Source organism: Eretmochelys imbricata, chromosome 11 (assembly GCF_965152235.1).
Source record: "Eretmochelys imbricata isolate rEreImb1 chromosome 11, rEreImb1.hap1, whole genome shotgun sequence".
Taxonomy (NCBI): Eukaryota; Metazoa; Chordata; order Testudines; family Cheloniidae; genus Eretmochelys; species Eretmochelys imbricata.
Genome location: NC_135582.1, coordinates 60823971 through 60839657, shown reverse-complemented (window position 1 = coordinate 60839657; position 15687 = coordinate 60823971). Strand labels below are relative to the sequence as shown.

The 15687-nt window shown below is 40.4% G+C and overlaps 1 protein-coding gene across 1 annotated transcript in view; it reads right to left on the bottom strand.

The window, feature by feature from the left end:
* NBEAL1 (neurobeachin like 1) overlaps window positions 1-15687 on the bottom strand; it is a 134054-nt gene that overhangs the window by 17625 nt on the left and 100742 nt on the right. The window contains exons 39-50 of the mRNA XM_077829857.1: window positions 15567-15662; window positions 15350-15474; window positions 14086-14226; window positions 13851-13981; window positions 13031-13140; window positions 8441-8558; window positions 7692-7789; window positions 6364-6480; window positions 5743-5832; window positions 4281-4390; window positions 3079-3251; window positions 2434-2528 (exon numbers count right to left, since the gene is read on the bottom strand). Coding sequence (XP_077685983.1) covers window positions 2434-2528; window positions 3079-3251; window positions 4281-4390; window positions 5743-5832; window positions 6364-6480; window positions 7692-7789; window positions 8441-8558; window positions 13031-13140; window positions 13851-13981; window positions 14086-14226; window positions 15350-15474; window positions 15567-15662 — 1404 coding nt within the window. The remainder of the gene's footprint in view (window positions 1-2433; window positions 2529-3078; window positions 3252-4280; window positions 4391-5742; window positions 5833-6363; window positions 6481-7691; window positions 7790-8440; window positions 8559-13030; window positions 13141-13850; window positions 13982-14085; window positions 14227-15349; window positions 15475-15566; window positions 15663-15687) is intronic.

Here is a 15687-nt window from a genome sequence, read left to right as displayed (position 1 = left end):
GCCTTTGGACTTTGGGAGCGGTTCTGACCTGAGAATTTGGTCAGCCCTGTTGCTGGGAACATGTGGCAAAAATTCTACCTTGAACCAAGTCTAGTTTGTTAAGTTTTAGTTACGAGAAAGTGTTTTACCTTTATTTCTCTTATAACCATTTCTTTCTGTAATGCCTTACACTTGTACTCACTTAAAATCCATTTCTTTGTATTTAAGTAAACTTGTTTTATTCTTTAGTCAAACCTAATTCAGTGTTGTGTTTAAAGTGAATTTTTTGGTAACTCCAATTAAAGTAGCAAAGTGTTGTACATTGACCCCTTACAGCAGGGGTAGGCAAACCTTTTGGCCCGAGGGCCACATCGGGGTTGCGAAACTGTATGGAGGGCCGGGTAAGGAAGGCTGTGACTGCACAAACAGCCTGGCCTCCGCCCACTTCCCGCCCCCCCCTCAGAACCCCTGACCCATCCAATGCTCCTTGTCCTCTGATCACCCCCTCCCGGGACCCCGCCCCCAACCACCCCCTGGGACCCCATCCCCTATCCAACCCCCCCTTCTCCCTGTCCCCTGACTGCCCCGATCCCATCCACACCCCCACCCTGAGATAGGCACCCCCAGGACTCCCACGCCTATCCAACCCCCCCACTCACTGTCCCCTGACTGCCCTGACCCCTATCCACACTCCCGCCCCTAACTGACCCCCAGGACCCCACCCCCATCCAACCCCCCCTTCTCCCTGTCCCCTGACTGCCCCGACCCCTATCCATACCCTTGCCCCCAGACAGGCCCCCCACGGGAATCCCACACCTATCCAACACCCCCTGTTCCCTGACCACCTCCCCTCCCCGAACCTCCGCCCCATCCAACCGCTCCTTGTCCCCTGACTGCCTCCGGGACACCCTGCCCCTTATCCAACCCCCTGTCCCCTTACCATGCTGCTCAGAGCAGCAAAGCCCCGCCGCCTGGCCAGAGCCAGCCACACCACCACTGCACTGCCCAGCAGGAGCGGCAGGCCAGAGCGCTGGCATCGCATCACGCTGAGGCTGCAGGGGAGGAGGGACAGTGGGGGAGGGGCCGGGGGCTAGCCTCCCCGGATGGGAGCTCAGGGGCCAGGCTGGATGTGGCCCGTGGGCCATAGTTTGCCCACTGCTGCGTGACAGGGACAGTGAACCTCTAATAGCTGAACTGTGAAGGAGAGGGCTGGACAGTGCAGAACACCCGTTTTGGGGAAATTTGAAGACAGGGAGCGTGTTGGGGTCAATGCTGCAAGAAGTAACCAAGGCTTCTGGAAGTCAGAGTGTGGCTGGTGGGTAGCTGGCAGGCTGCAGCTATATACAGGCACTCAGGGTGTGACCTGCATGCTGTTTGTGAGAGACCTAGCTTAGGAGCTATAGCAGCAGAACACTGTGAGGCACCCAGGGTTGCAGGCAGGTGGTGACAGTCCCTCACTACTGTGGACTGCACCCTGGAACGTGAAACACCCATGGCTGGCCTGGGTCAGCTGACTCAGGCTCATGGGACTTGGGCTACAGGGCTGCTTAATAGTGGTGAAGATGTTCGGACTTGGGCTGGAGTGCAGGCTCCGGGACCCCTCCAGGGGGGAGGGTCAAAGATCCCAGGCTCCAGCCTGAGCCGGAACACCTACAACTGCAATTCAACAGCCCCGTAGCCTGAGGGCCAGTCAGCCGACACAGGCCAGCCACGGGTGTTCAACTGCAGCGTAGACATATCTTATCTCCCCCTGGTCTCTCATTACCCAGACCTCTCCCTTACCTATCCCAGAGGCCTGATTGAGTCATATGACTGAGGTCACATGACCTTCATTGTCCCCACCTGGGGAAGAGAGTTGGCTGCGTGACAGATGGGGCTGAGACCCACCTCTCTTTAAAGAACCAGCCACCCAGTGACAGTTACACATCAGCATTTCACACTAAGGAAACAGAACACCAGAAGAGAGATGTGGTCTAGTACTGGGAGCACAAGACGAGAAATCAGGAGCTCCCAAGTTCTAATCCTGCCTCTGACACCAACTCCTGAGATGCTGGACAGGTCACCTTCTCTACTTCAGTTTCTCCACCAGTAAAAAGAGGAATAATATTTACTTACATACCTCAAAGGGCTGTTATATATTGTCTGCAAAGAACCTTAACCAAATAAAAGTGCTCTAGATAACATTATTAATGCCACTATAATCCATAGAGCAGAGACGCTAATAAGTGTACTTGAAAACCATGGAACAGTCTAAGAGAGATACTGAACTCATCATAATTTTCAGAAGTCCATTTTACCCTGCAAACATGCAGACAGAGCAAACAAATCAGAGAACAGCAACTCTAATGAAACACTAATGAGTCTGTAAATGTACTGGACGGCTAGACTGGTGAACAAAGCACTAAAGCAAAACCCTTCAAAAGGCTGCTTCTAAAGCTGTGCAGGTGTACTTACTTGCTGAACTATTTGCCATATCATACATGTTGTGTCTCTGGAACCTGAAATTAAATGGATTCCACAGAAATCTATAGCCAAACAGGTCACAATATCTATAAAGGAAAGAAAACAGTTACCTTAACTTTGCATCTCAACTAAACATTTTATCTGGTTTTAAAACCAATTGACATTTGGTGGCAATGTGATGCTGTGCAGCATGCCAGCAATGTAGTTACATTTGCAAACAAACAAACTCTACACCAGGAATGTGGTATACATTTTCAAGACTGATTAGAGTCTAAGATCCTAGTTGTAGTAATAAAGCCCTAGCCAGGAGCAGGACAAACATTAAACGTAATCATTATTATCTTAACTTAAAAAAAATAAAGATTGTTCTTAATACACCCTAGACTATTATTGGAATTACTATATAAACACTTGATCGAATAGGTTTTCATTAGTCCTATTTGAACCACAGAGTGTGATGGCAAGAATGGGCAAAACTAGCTTATTCTCTCATTGCAATGTGACCCAAGTACCCTATTTTATTATCTTTTATAAAAGACTAAGCCTTGCAATAGTCAAAGTGTCAGATTTTTGTGTTACAAAAACCATGTATAAAATATGTAATTTCATAATTCAAAACTAAAATAGTTTACTTACCCATGTGTCTGACATGCTGTCCAATTAATTTGCCTTTTGTGAGCGATGTCACTCTGATGCTATTGTCCCAATGCCCTCCACTGAACAGCAACTTTGCATCATGGGACACTACGAACAGTTTAGCGGTGATCTCTAGCCCTGGAGCGAACGGACCACTTATGCTACGTTGGGTTCTGCAAACAAATTTTACAGTTAAGATTTGCCCTATGTTAATATTATGATCTATAAAGAATTTGTACCTAGGAACACTAGGGGTGAAATCTTGGCCGCCCTAATATCAATTAGAAAATTCCCTTAGTCTTCGGGGAGGGGGAGGGGGAGGGTCAGGATTTCATGCTAGTTCTTTATACAATATCCTACCTGGTTTGCGGCTCTGTGGATAACTTAAATCCATATTAAATATTTATACAAAAACATTTTTTCAAAATTCTGTAAAAAGACAAACCTCTTGTAAACAATCAAAAAGCGTGGTACAGTTTGTAATCTAAAGTGCGGTTCTATTGTGAAAAGGGACTATAAATGGTAGTTTCTTACTCAGGAAATCTACCCCTCCCATGTGTTCAGTCTCATATCTGTTCACTTTGATGACAAGTGTTTTAACTAGTCTGGACTCCTGTTAATACTGTCGAGTTAACATATGTTAGGAAGAGTGAGCTCTATTCCTCTTAGTCCATCACCAACAGAAGAGTTTATTAAATTCCAATCAGTTACCATTGTGCAAACTCAGTGAATGCAATGGGAGTTGCACAGATATCACTGAAAACATAACTGGAGGATACGAATTGCATAAGTGTAAACGAGGCCAGATCTGCAGAACATTTATTATGAACGATGATGCATGAGAATAATGAAGCAAGCTTGACTCTCAGATGCCAGGATGAGTTTGCAGGGCTGGCAGTTAGAAAATTTTTTTAATAAATTGGTCTGAAAGTCAGTAATAGACAATGAAGACAGAACCTTACAATAGCATTTTTATAGTTACTTTTCAGGGAATAACTGTAGTCTAATTAATATTAGGGGATGTCAAAGCCTTGAAAAATGTAAAGCACACTATATAGATGTTAGGTTTTAATTAAAAATCACAGATAATGAAAGCAGTGCTATCGAATCACTATAGAAGACGACTCTGTACCTATCGTACTTTGACTCATACTATTTTTATAATAGAGTTCACTACTGCACCTTTCCTCCTCTTTACTTACTTGGGATTTGTCACAGTTGGATCTCTGATGAACGTAAAATAGTTGGAGATATTTCTATCATATGGTAGCCACCCGTGGGTTCCAATAATGCAGTTCAGACTTGCTATCACCTGAAAGAGTAATTTGGATAAAAATCAATGAAATTGTGTAATGTTGCAAAGCCCTCTTCTTTGCTTGTCTTTCCCAATAACAGAGCTTGCATCTGAGCCAACATAAGTCTCTTGAAAGTTTACCACCAAACTGATCCAGCTGAGGCTAGCGCTATCATGAGGACAGGATGGAGAGTCTGTGAGGTTTTTTGTTTTGTTATTTTTTTAAAATAATGGGTTATCACTAAGGCTACGTATATAACATGGACGTCATGGAAGTCAAGGAATCCATGACTTCCAGAGACCTCCATGACATTCTCTGCTTCAGACCCAGAGGCTGCCAGACTCTGGAGCTGGCAGCCAGTGGGGTCTGGCAGGGTTCCAGTGACAGGCAACAGCAGCGACAGGGGGCCCCGTGCAAGGTTCCAGTGATGGTGACAGACTCCTGAGGGGGCCCTCCTCAGGGTTCCAGCAACAGGCGACAGACTCGCCTGAGAGGGGTGGAGAGACACACCTGTTTTCTCTTTGGGAAATATGGTCACCCTGCAGCTCCCAGCCACAGTAGGTGGAAGGGAGCCCCCCTGCAGCTTCCAGCTGCCGTGGGCAGAGGAGGAACCCACAACTCCCAGCCACCTCGGTGGCAGGGGAAACCATGGAGCCGCAGCAGCAAAAGTCACAGTCAGGTCATAGCTTCCGTGAATTTTTGTTTACTGCCCGTGACTTGTCTGTGACTTTTACTAAAAATAACCATGACAAAATCTTAGCTTTAGTTATGACTCTTACTAACGTATGGTATATACTGCCTTGATAAAACAGTGAATGATGCTTGTGTGTGATATATATTGGCTATCTAGAACAGCGATTGGTACTTGAGAATTATGCATTTCATCATAATTATTTAATTCTTTTATTTTATGTTCTTTGAAATACTCAGAGGTAGTAACTAGCATTTAAAGTTATGACAAATTAAAGACATTCCCAGAGTCGTTTTGTTACTGAGCCAGTGTGAAAGTAATTCCAGCTAGTTTTAATGTAGTGTACTATTTTTGTCAGTGACTTGAAAGGAATAGAATCAAATCTTTAGACACAGGTGTACAAAACCTGACTAGCCACAGGTTCATCTACGCCTAATTTAGCCTACACAAATGTGAGTAGAGAAAATTAAACAATATATGAGCTCTTCCAAAGAGGTTATTAAACTGGGGACTGTTATAAGAACTTAGATTCAGATTGATAGTAACACGTTAGCTCTACCCCAATGTCATTTGGACATCTAGCACCCACATTTTGTCAATATAAAGGTGAATTTTAGGAACAGTGCAGTCATATGTAACACAGAGTTTCAAACAGCAGAACTGACACATCCAACTCACCAGGATCTCTGGACTCCCTTGAGACATAAAGGAACGTGACTGGTTCCTGGGAACAACAGCCTTGACGATGGGAACACCATCACTGATACCCTATGAGAAATGACATTTTCAGTTGACAAACATCCATAGGTGGTACAAATACTTTAGTTACCTGGTTGACAAAATTGCAGGTACTACCAGTTAGAGATGCACACATCTTAAATAGCTAAGTTTAGCCACTAACACTAGGGGAGAAATCCTGACCACTTTGAAGTCAATGGGAATTTTGCGATTGACTACAGTGGGGCCAGGATTTCACCTTTGGTGTCTCTCTCCAGTCTGCGTGTAGGCACTTGGAAAGAGGGGAGGCTAAGGAAGCAAAAAGGATAACATGTAACATTTAGATAGTTAAAATAAATGTTACAGAATCACTGCAGCATGAGGGTAAGTAAACTTACTCAACCTCTATAAATTCATAGCAAAGATCTTCTATAAAAAGGGTTTATTAGATGTTTTGTACAAAGTTTTCTTTACATTATAAGCAAGTTTATTTTTACTCTGCTGACCACTTTTTATTCCAACGTATTACAGGTTTCAGACTAGGCTTAAAACACATGCAATGCAATATGTGTCAGTTGCTACCTCTACGAAGAATGACTTAAGTTCAGGGAGATGCTGGAACAGATTCAGGGTTGAGCTGTCACTTTTGGTCTGTCTCTGTACTACTTCCTCTGCGGATAATCTCACAGGATGAGGCTCCTAGGAGACAATATTGAGTGAGTTTTTTTTTTTTTAAATCAAATTTATATACAATCTCGGCATAGCGGGAAATCATCTTTGATTGAACTGTTCAAGTCATGTATGGTATTCAGAGTCAAGAGAGAATGTAAACTCTATTTCTAGCTCAATATATTAAATTCAGATGAAGGGATTCTGCCCTCTGGATTTACTGTTTCTAGACCATGTTTCTACATAAAGGAAACCTTGGCTGATTTACTTGGAAGATTTACTCAACATGTGATGGGGAGAGGAAAAAAGATTTTGCTAAATTCATTTGGCGGCTTTCTCTTAAAGCTGGTTTTATTATTCAGGAAACAAATATTTACTATTCATACCAAAAAAGGAACATTTAGATTTTATTACAAGCCATGTTGCTAATTTTTCCTCTCATTGGAAGCTAGCATTAAAGGATTACTATACATAACACCTGTAGAATGTCAGTCACATCTATTCTAGAATTTAGACAGCCTTAGGACTAGCCACTAGGGAAAACTAGAGTGGAAACCTGGACAGAAAGGAATAAAAGTGGAGAACTGGACTAACACCAACAAAAATGTACTTCCTGTCTTACAGGAACATATTTAACAAAATACCTAGTACCATACAATAATTATTAAAGACATGCAGAAGGCACACAATTCCTATGAATAATCTGATTAAAAAATTGACTAGATGGCAAGTCTATCTGAAGGGGCTTTGCTTGGAGCTATAGTTAGAGCTCAAAAATATTAAGTGGCAAAATTATGAAGCAAGTTGTTTCCACATCTATTTAAGTTATATCAGAAGATGAAATACCAGAGATAACATTTTCAAAGGCTCATAAGTGACTCTGGAGCCTAATTCCCATGTTCAAAAGTGATGTAGATATGTAGGTGCTTAAATCTAATTGAAAGTCAAAGGGACCTAGGCTCTGAAGTGTCTAGTCACCTTTGAAAATGGGAATTAGACTTTCTTGAAAATTTTCTAACAGGTTTCCTTTATTAATGATAAATGTAGAAGATTCACTTTCCTAAAAGTTACAGGTTTCCTAAAACTTGCAGGTTATAATACCTGGAATAGACTCTAAAAGGAACAATGGCCTTCACAATGGTTGCACAACCCTTCCACAAGCCCCTGCCACTCAAGTGTATACCTTCCCAAAACTGACTGATATGAAACTTGTGTGTTTATTGCTACAAAAAGAGATTTACCTTCAGCAGCTGACAGGGTGTTTGTCCAAAATTGTTAATCATCCCTTCTAAAGCTTTCCTTTCCTTCTCATCTGTTAAGGCATCTAAATCCACAGCTCCTGGAATCAGAACCAGAGTAGTAGAGGGCAGTAAAACAAAAGTAGCATTGTCTACACATAATTCACTGAAGAAAGAGATAAGAAACATGTAGGAAAATATACACTAAGTAGAAAACCATTACCCCTTCTCTCTAAAAAAATCATCAACCACCATCAGTTTATTTTACACTAAGAGAGTCTTCTAAAAGTTCCATTCTGCAAACTTTCTCCCTTCAGAAGTTAGTAAGTGTTTTGGTTGCAGCATCTGGCTTTTGGGAAGATAGCTTTTCTTTTTTTAATGTGTGCAAAAAATAACCCAGAATATACTTTCTTGATTAAAGACTTTCTAAAGTTTACCTTCTAAAATATGTTCTGTAGTAAATTCCTATGACTAGAGTCTAGAAAATAAGTTCCAATAGGTTTTCCATTATGTTTCCAATGGAATCGTAAAGAACAGTTCGTTAATTGAACAGAAGCAATTATAACGATTCCTACAAAAGGGCTAAAGAGGTTATTAAATTAAAAATTCACATTTCCTTCTCTGAACATCAGATATTCAATTCTTTTACCATATGCCACTATACTGCATTCATGACGAGAAATCTGTTTCCAGATAGTTCTCAAACCCCGCAAATATGACTGCGATGACAAGAAGAGAACACAGTTTTGTACCTTCATAAGTACAGTAATAGAACACATTGAGTGCCTCCACAGCAGCTGGTCCCCTCTGTTTGTAGCCAAAAATCAGATCTATCCATTCATGGAGATGAGCAGAGACATACTCAGACTCCTAAGCCAGAAAGAATTAATATCAGCAATTGAAGTACTAACTCTTCCCCCCAGATACACTGGTGGGTTTAAACACAAAAAAATTAGAGTGCCCACAAACTGCCTAAGATGCATGCATACCAGCAGCAGCTGAATAGATGTGTAAGAATATGCATACATTCTAAGGACATTAATGTGAACAAAGGAGAAGTATTATTTAATAGGGCTGTCGATTAATTGCAATTAACTCATGCGATTAACTCAAAAAAATTAATCGCAATTAATCACACTGTTGAACAATAAAATACGAATTGAAATTTATTAAAATATTTTTGCATGTTTTTCTACATTTTCAAATATATTGACTTCCATTACAACACAGAATACAAAGTGTACAGTTTATATTATTTTTATTACAAATATTTGCACTGTAAAAATCATAGAAATAGTATTTTTTAATTCACCTCCTACAAGTTCTGTAGTGCAATCTCTTTATCGTGAAAGTGTAACTTACAAATGTAGATTTTTTTTTTTTATTATATAACTGCACTCAAAAACAAAACAATGTAAAACTTTAGAGCCTACAAGTCTACTCAGTCCTACTTCTTGTTCAGCCAACCACTAAGACAACCTAGTTTGTTTATATTTACAGGAGATACCACTGCCTGCTTCTTATTTACGATGTCACCTGAAAATGAGAATAGACTTTTGCATGGCACTTTTGTAGCCAGCGTTGCAAGGTATTTACGTGCCAGATATGCTAAACATTTGTATGCCCCTTCATGCTTTGGCCACCATTCCAGAGGATATGCTTCCATCTTGATGGTCATTAAAAAAAAATATGTTAATTAAATTTGTGACTGGACTCGTTGGGGTAGAATTGTATGTCTCCTATTCTGTTTTACCCACATTCTGCCATATATTTCATGTTATAGTAGTCTCGGATGATGATCCAGCACATATTCGTTTTAAGAACACTTTCACAGCAGATTTGACAAAACGCAAAGATGGTACCAATGTGAGATTTCTAAAGATAACTACAGCACTCGACCCAAAGTTTAAGAAGCTGAAGTGCCATCCAAAATATGAGAGGGATGAGGTGTGGAGCATGCTTTCAGACGTCTTAAAAGAGCAACACTCTAATTAGGAAACTACAGAACCCGAACCACCAAAAAAGAAAAATCAACCTTCTGCTGTTGGCATCTGACTCGGATGATGAAAATGAACATGCATCAGTCCGCTCTGCTTAAGACCGTTATCGAGCAGAACCCGCCATCAGCATGGACGCACAGATGCTGGAATGGTGGTTGAAGCATGAAGGGACATATGAATCTTTAGCGCATCTGGCACATAAATATCTTGCGATGCCAGCTAAAACAGTGCCATATAAACGCCTGTTCTCACTTTCAGGTGATACTGTAAACAAGAAGCGGGCAGCATTATCTCCGGCAGATTGTAACCAAACCTGTTTGTCTGAGTGATTGGCTGAACAAAGAAGTAGGACTGAGTGGACTTGTAGGCTCTAAAGTTTTACATTGTTTTATTTTTGAATGCAGGGTTTTTTTGTACATCATTCTACATTTGTAAGTTCACCTTTCATTATAAAGAGATTATACTACAGTACTTGTATTAGGTGAACTGAAAAATCCTATTTCTTTTGTTTTTTACAGTGCAAATATTTGTAATAAAAATAAATTTAAAGTGAGCACTGTACACTTTGTATTCTGTGTTGTAATGGAAATCAATATATTTGAAAATGTAGAAAACATCCACAAATATTTAAATAAATGGTATTCTCTTATTGTTTAAGAGCGTGATTAATCATGATTAATTTTTTTAATCACTTGACAGCGCTATTATTTAATAATTGCAACGAAGGATTACAACTAAGAGTAGAGCAATGAAATTTTAAAAAGGAAAATTTTAAAGATCAACAGTAAACTTCCTGATGCTTAGTCATAGATTAGAAAGCCAGAAGGGATCATCTAGTCCATCTAGATTCTAGACCATTATATGATACGACCTCCATAGGACTTCCCTAATTCCTGTTTGAACTAGAGCATATCTTTTAGAAAATCATCCAGCCGTGATTTTTAAAGTTCCAGTGATTAAGAATCCATCACAAACCCTTAGTAAATTGTTCCAATAGTTAATTACCTTCATTGTACACCTTATTTCACATCTGAATTTGTCCGCTAGACTGAAGAGCCCTTTACTATCAAATTTCTGTTCTTTGCGTAGGTACTAGTAGACTGGAAAAATCAAGTAATTCCTTAGCCTTTTCTTTGTTAAGATAAACAGATTGAGCTTCCTGAGTCTGCATGTTTTCCAGACCAATAACCACTCTTGTGGCTTTTCTCTGAACCCCCTCCGGTTTAATCAATATTCTTCTTGTAATCTCATCAAAAAAAGATAAAGTTAGTTTGACAGGATCTTTTTTCCATAAACCCATGTTAATTAGCATTAACTATACTGTCCTCCTTTAATTCTTTACTGAGTCCCATATCAGCCATTCTGTTATTTTGCCTGGGATTGATGTCAATCTGACAGGCCTATAGTTATTTGAGTCACTTCATTGAAATATTGGTACAACGTAGCTTTCTTCCTTAATGTTCCAAGACTTAATGAAAATCATACACTAATGGTCCAGAGAACTCCTTGGCCAACTCTTTTAAAGAACTCTTGAAGCAGACCTGCTGATTTAAGAATGTCTGACTTTAGTAGCTGCTGTTTAACATCCTCCTGAGTTACTGTTGAAATCCAAGACCGGATTTGTAGACCGGTCATTGGCCTATGATATGGTCTGGATTAAAGCCCTGATTCTGAAAGCTTGCAAGGATCATCCCCTGCCTCAAAACACTATGCCTGCTATGGACAATGCTGAACAATAGGTAGCTATGGGTCCATTTGGGTGACAGTTAGCTTGCCCTGGTTCCTCAACAATGGACTGCCACAAGGCTCAGTACTCGCCTCAACACTCTTCAAGTGTCTACACAAGTGACATGGTGCCAATGAAGTCATGCAAATTTGCATATGAGGATGACCTTGCCCTGGCAATGCAAGCAGCCACCTTCAACAACATGAGTCCACCTTGAACGGGGATCTAAACATCAGGGAGGAATATTTCCGGAAATGCAGGCTCAAACCAAACCCCCCACAAAACAACACTCACCGCATTCCATCTTGATAAGAGGAACACTAAGCACACCCTGAAAGTGACCTGATGCTGCAACACTGTGCAACATGACCCCACTTCAACTTAACTTGGAATGAAGCTGGACCACATGCTAACTTTCCATGACCATCTGAAAAAAGTAGCCACTTTTGAAGACAAGGGTAAATCTGATCCAGAAACTGGCAAGCAGAAGCTGAGAGCATCAGCATCACTGCTATGGACATCAGCAATGGCACTTGTGTACTCCGTAGTGGAGTACTGTGCACCGGTATGGACCAAAAGTAGCCACACTTTACTTGTTGATGTCCAACTGAACACTGCAGTATGGTTAATCGGTGGAACCCTCAGGTCGATCCCAACACCCTGCCTGCCCGTGCTGTCACATATCGCTCCCCCATCCGTTCTCCGTGATGCTGCAACCCTCTGGGAAGTCCAGCGAATCAAAGAAAACGAACATCTCCTCTTCCACCAGAACCTCAACAGTGTCCCTCACCACTGGTTGAAGTCACACAAGCCCTTTTCAACCCACGTGCTTAACCTTCAACAATGTAACTTGAACACTGATGAAGCTTGGAAAGCTGAATGGTGTTCACAAGAAGTCACAAACACACACCTTGTGAAAGACCCGATGCAGAAGATTCCTGGTTTCAATCTTCCCCAAAGCTCATGGACAACCCTAACCTCATCCATACAAATCATGACAGATGCGGACACTTGATACACAAATGGAAAATTAAAAACTCTTCAGTGTGACTGTGGTCACCCAGAACAGACCATGGATTATATAACAACTCAATGCCCGATTCACAAAATATGAAGGAAGCATCACAGTGATACACTCCGTTACTCCTGACGCAATTATGTGTCTTAATCACATAAATGTAAAATTATAGTTGTTGCTCTACATCTACATTAGCCATACGAAGTTGAAATGGAAAGTATATTCTGATTATATGATACGACTACGTCATCTGGCTTTTTCCCAAGTACAGAACAGAAATATTTATTGAACATGTCTGTCTTTTTCTGCATTATTATTGACAATTATATCATTTCCATCCTGTTACAGACCAGTACCATTGGTAGGACTTTTTTTGTTCTTAATATATTGAAAGAAATTTCTTATTATTGTGCTTAACTCTGCTGGCCATAGATTTCTCCTTGTGCTTCTCTTATCAATCACCTAGTTCCTATCTTCTGATTTATATTCATTACTATCAACTTCCCATTTCGTGTGTGTGTAAAATAAAAATAAAAGCATGTACTGTATTTCTGTTTCTTGTTACTTCATCCAAAAATTAAGGTAGTCATTGTCTTACCAGTGCTTTCCTGTGTTTACAAATGAAATCTTCAGGTGACTTGGCCCATTTTGGGAGAACAACATCATTCACTACCTCTTTGGAGAGCTGTAGCTGACCCAAGTTAAACTCTAGGGAATATAATTGAGACAATTTGGTTTCAAAAGCTATTACAATATGTTTCAAGTATCTTGATCACTAGATCAGAGATTAAGAAGCTGAATAAGTAAATCTAATAAGTAAAATGCAAAAAGCCAAAAAAAAGTAATGGTCTCATGTCAACATGCAGGAAAAGTTATCTTTAACAAGATACGTTATGTTTAACAAGAGCTTTCTTACTTCTGAAGAATCCTGGAGCCTTAGACTACTGTAAATTCAAGTTACACAAGACCATGTTTGAAAATACCAGTTATGAGTCTAGATTCTGCAGGCCTGTCTAATTAAAAAAGATCTCATGTTCCAAGTTAGCACACCTCTTCCAGAAGAGGTGGGTTTAGTACCCAGAACAGTTAAAGCAAGTTAACTGTAATTAGTGCAATTTAGAATGGTCAACTTTTAAAAAAAATAACTTTGTTCTTCTTTTAGATTAAACCAAACCTCAATACTCTTAGCCATCCTAGAATTCTGGGTAAGAATTTTAAATTACGAAGTTAAATAGTGGCTTAGCATAACTGGCACCTCATTAAATGGCTAAAAGTTAGTACAACCGTAAAGTAATTTTCACATGTTCAATCTAATCAAGAATAGTTTTCCTCAATATTCTTAAACAGGTTCTGACAATGCTCTCTAGTGGTGTGTGGGATGCATGTTCTATTCAATAAATTCTGAAAAGTCTGTTTACTATTTTGATTCTCCAAGAACTCTGGGAAGTAGAAGAACTCTGGGATAAGCTCCTTCACATCATTTGGGTTATCCATAAGGGCTTGCCATGTTGCAGGAATGGAATGGAACTGCCGATCTGCACAGTCAAACCTGTAGATTGGAAAGCTCAAGTTACATTTTGACAGCTCCTATTAAAAAGCCATCATTGAAGTTGAGGGAGAAGAGACAGATATTACTGTTCATTCACAATTTACCTGCCACTCTGAAGCTGGATATGTAGTGTGGTGAAAGGCTCTACTCGAATGAGATAATGCATGACACCAGCAGCATTTGAGTAGTGAGTACCATAGTGAAACTTGTCAATCGTCCCAAGAGGATCCTCAAAATTCTCATATCTAAAAGACAGAGATTGAGATCTTTAAAATCATAACTACTGCATGCTATGTCTGATACACACAGATTATATTTATAGTATACAGGGAATACACAACAGATGCATCACTAACTGTTTTTCACTAGCTAAGTGGCCTATGACAGTTTTGTTAAAAATTACATCAACATATACTGAGTGCCTCTGGTTGCAGGAAGAAGAGGTGCAGTTGGGACTTAAATAATTATTTTCCCATTTCAGGTCCCAAAAGACACAGCCCGCAAGTTCCCACCCTGATGACACACTAGATAGCAGACGTATCCCTGAATGCCATGAGGCTAGCAGGAAAAGCCATAGAAACAAATTCAGTGCCCAGGAACCAGCACTGACTCCAACCATGGATATCAGGTAATTATTCACAGTAAATCCTCTGTGCCTCAAAGTTCCCAGGAGAAACCCTGTTTGGGAAGAAACTTGACAAGTGCTGCCTGACAACCAAGACAAGCCAAAATGTTCACTCCCCACTCCAGCAAAACTTAAAGATGACTACACTCATATGTGAGCAGAAGTAGCTGTCATTCCTATCTGCAACAAAGTTACCAGAGAAGAGATTCAACTTATTTCAAGGATAAAATTTGGGCTCAGAATACCAGGAGGAAGCCTGGATCCAAAACAGGGTAATCCCTCCTTCTAGTCAAATCCACCAGTATGGCTGCATCTGGGATGCCTATTTCCAGAAACATGTATAGGGGACAAGATAACCCACTTTTCAATCATCTGGATCCAGTCAACTTCAGACAGGTGCCCCTGGGTGCCTCTGAAACCCTTCGTTTCCTCTCTTGAACCCTGAGAAACAAACCAACCTGAAGAAGATTTCTTACCTCCTAGAGCTAGAGGCAATAAAACTTGACTCTTTAATGTTGCATACGCTGCTGTTAATATAACAGCATCACTGCCTAACAGTTCCAAGCTATATGGCTAATGTATGGCTTTGCCATCAAACAAACAGGCTAATTTTATAACAATTAATGTCTCAGTTACAAATAGTTATGGAATTCTCAGAATGAATAATTATTAGTCTGAAAATGTCCCATCAGAAAGCTAAAATAAATGGAGAGAGAAACATAACTGGGAATTTTAATACTTACTTTTCTTGCACAGCTTTGGCATTCTTTTCATTCACCACCCCAATGGGTTTGGATAGATCCCTAAAGACAGCAGGATTATTCAAGTCCAACTCTTCTGACGTGTAATCTTGCAGGACCCAAGGAAACTAGAAAGCCACAGTTCAAAATTCAGATATAAAATCCATCTTTCCACAAAATAATCACATTTATCCAGTGACAATTAACAAAAATAATTTACCACAGGATATTGGGCAAGGTCATTGTAAGTTCGTCCCGCCATGGTGTTCAATTGAATGAGATAGTCAAAGTTTGATATCTCTCTGTTCACCCATTTCTGAAGGAGACAAGAAAAGGCAACA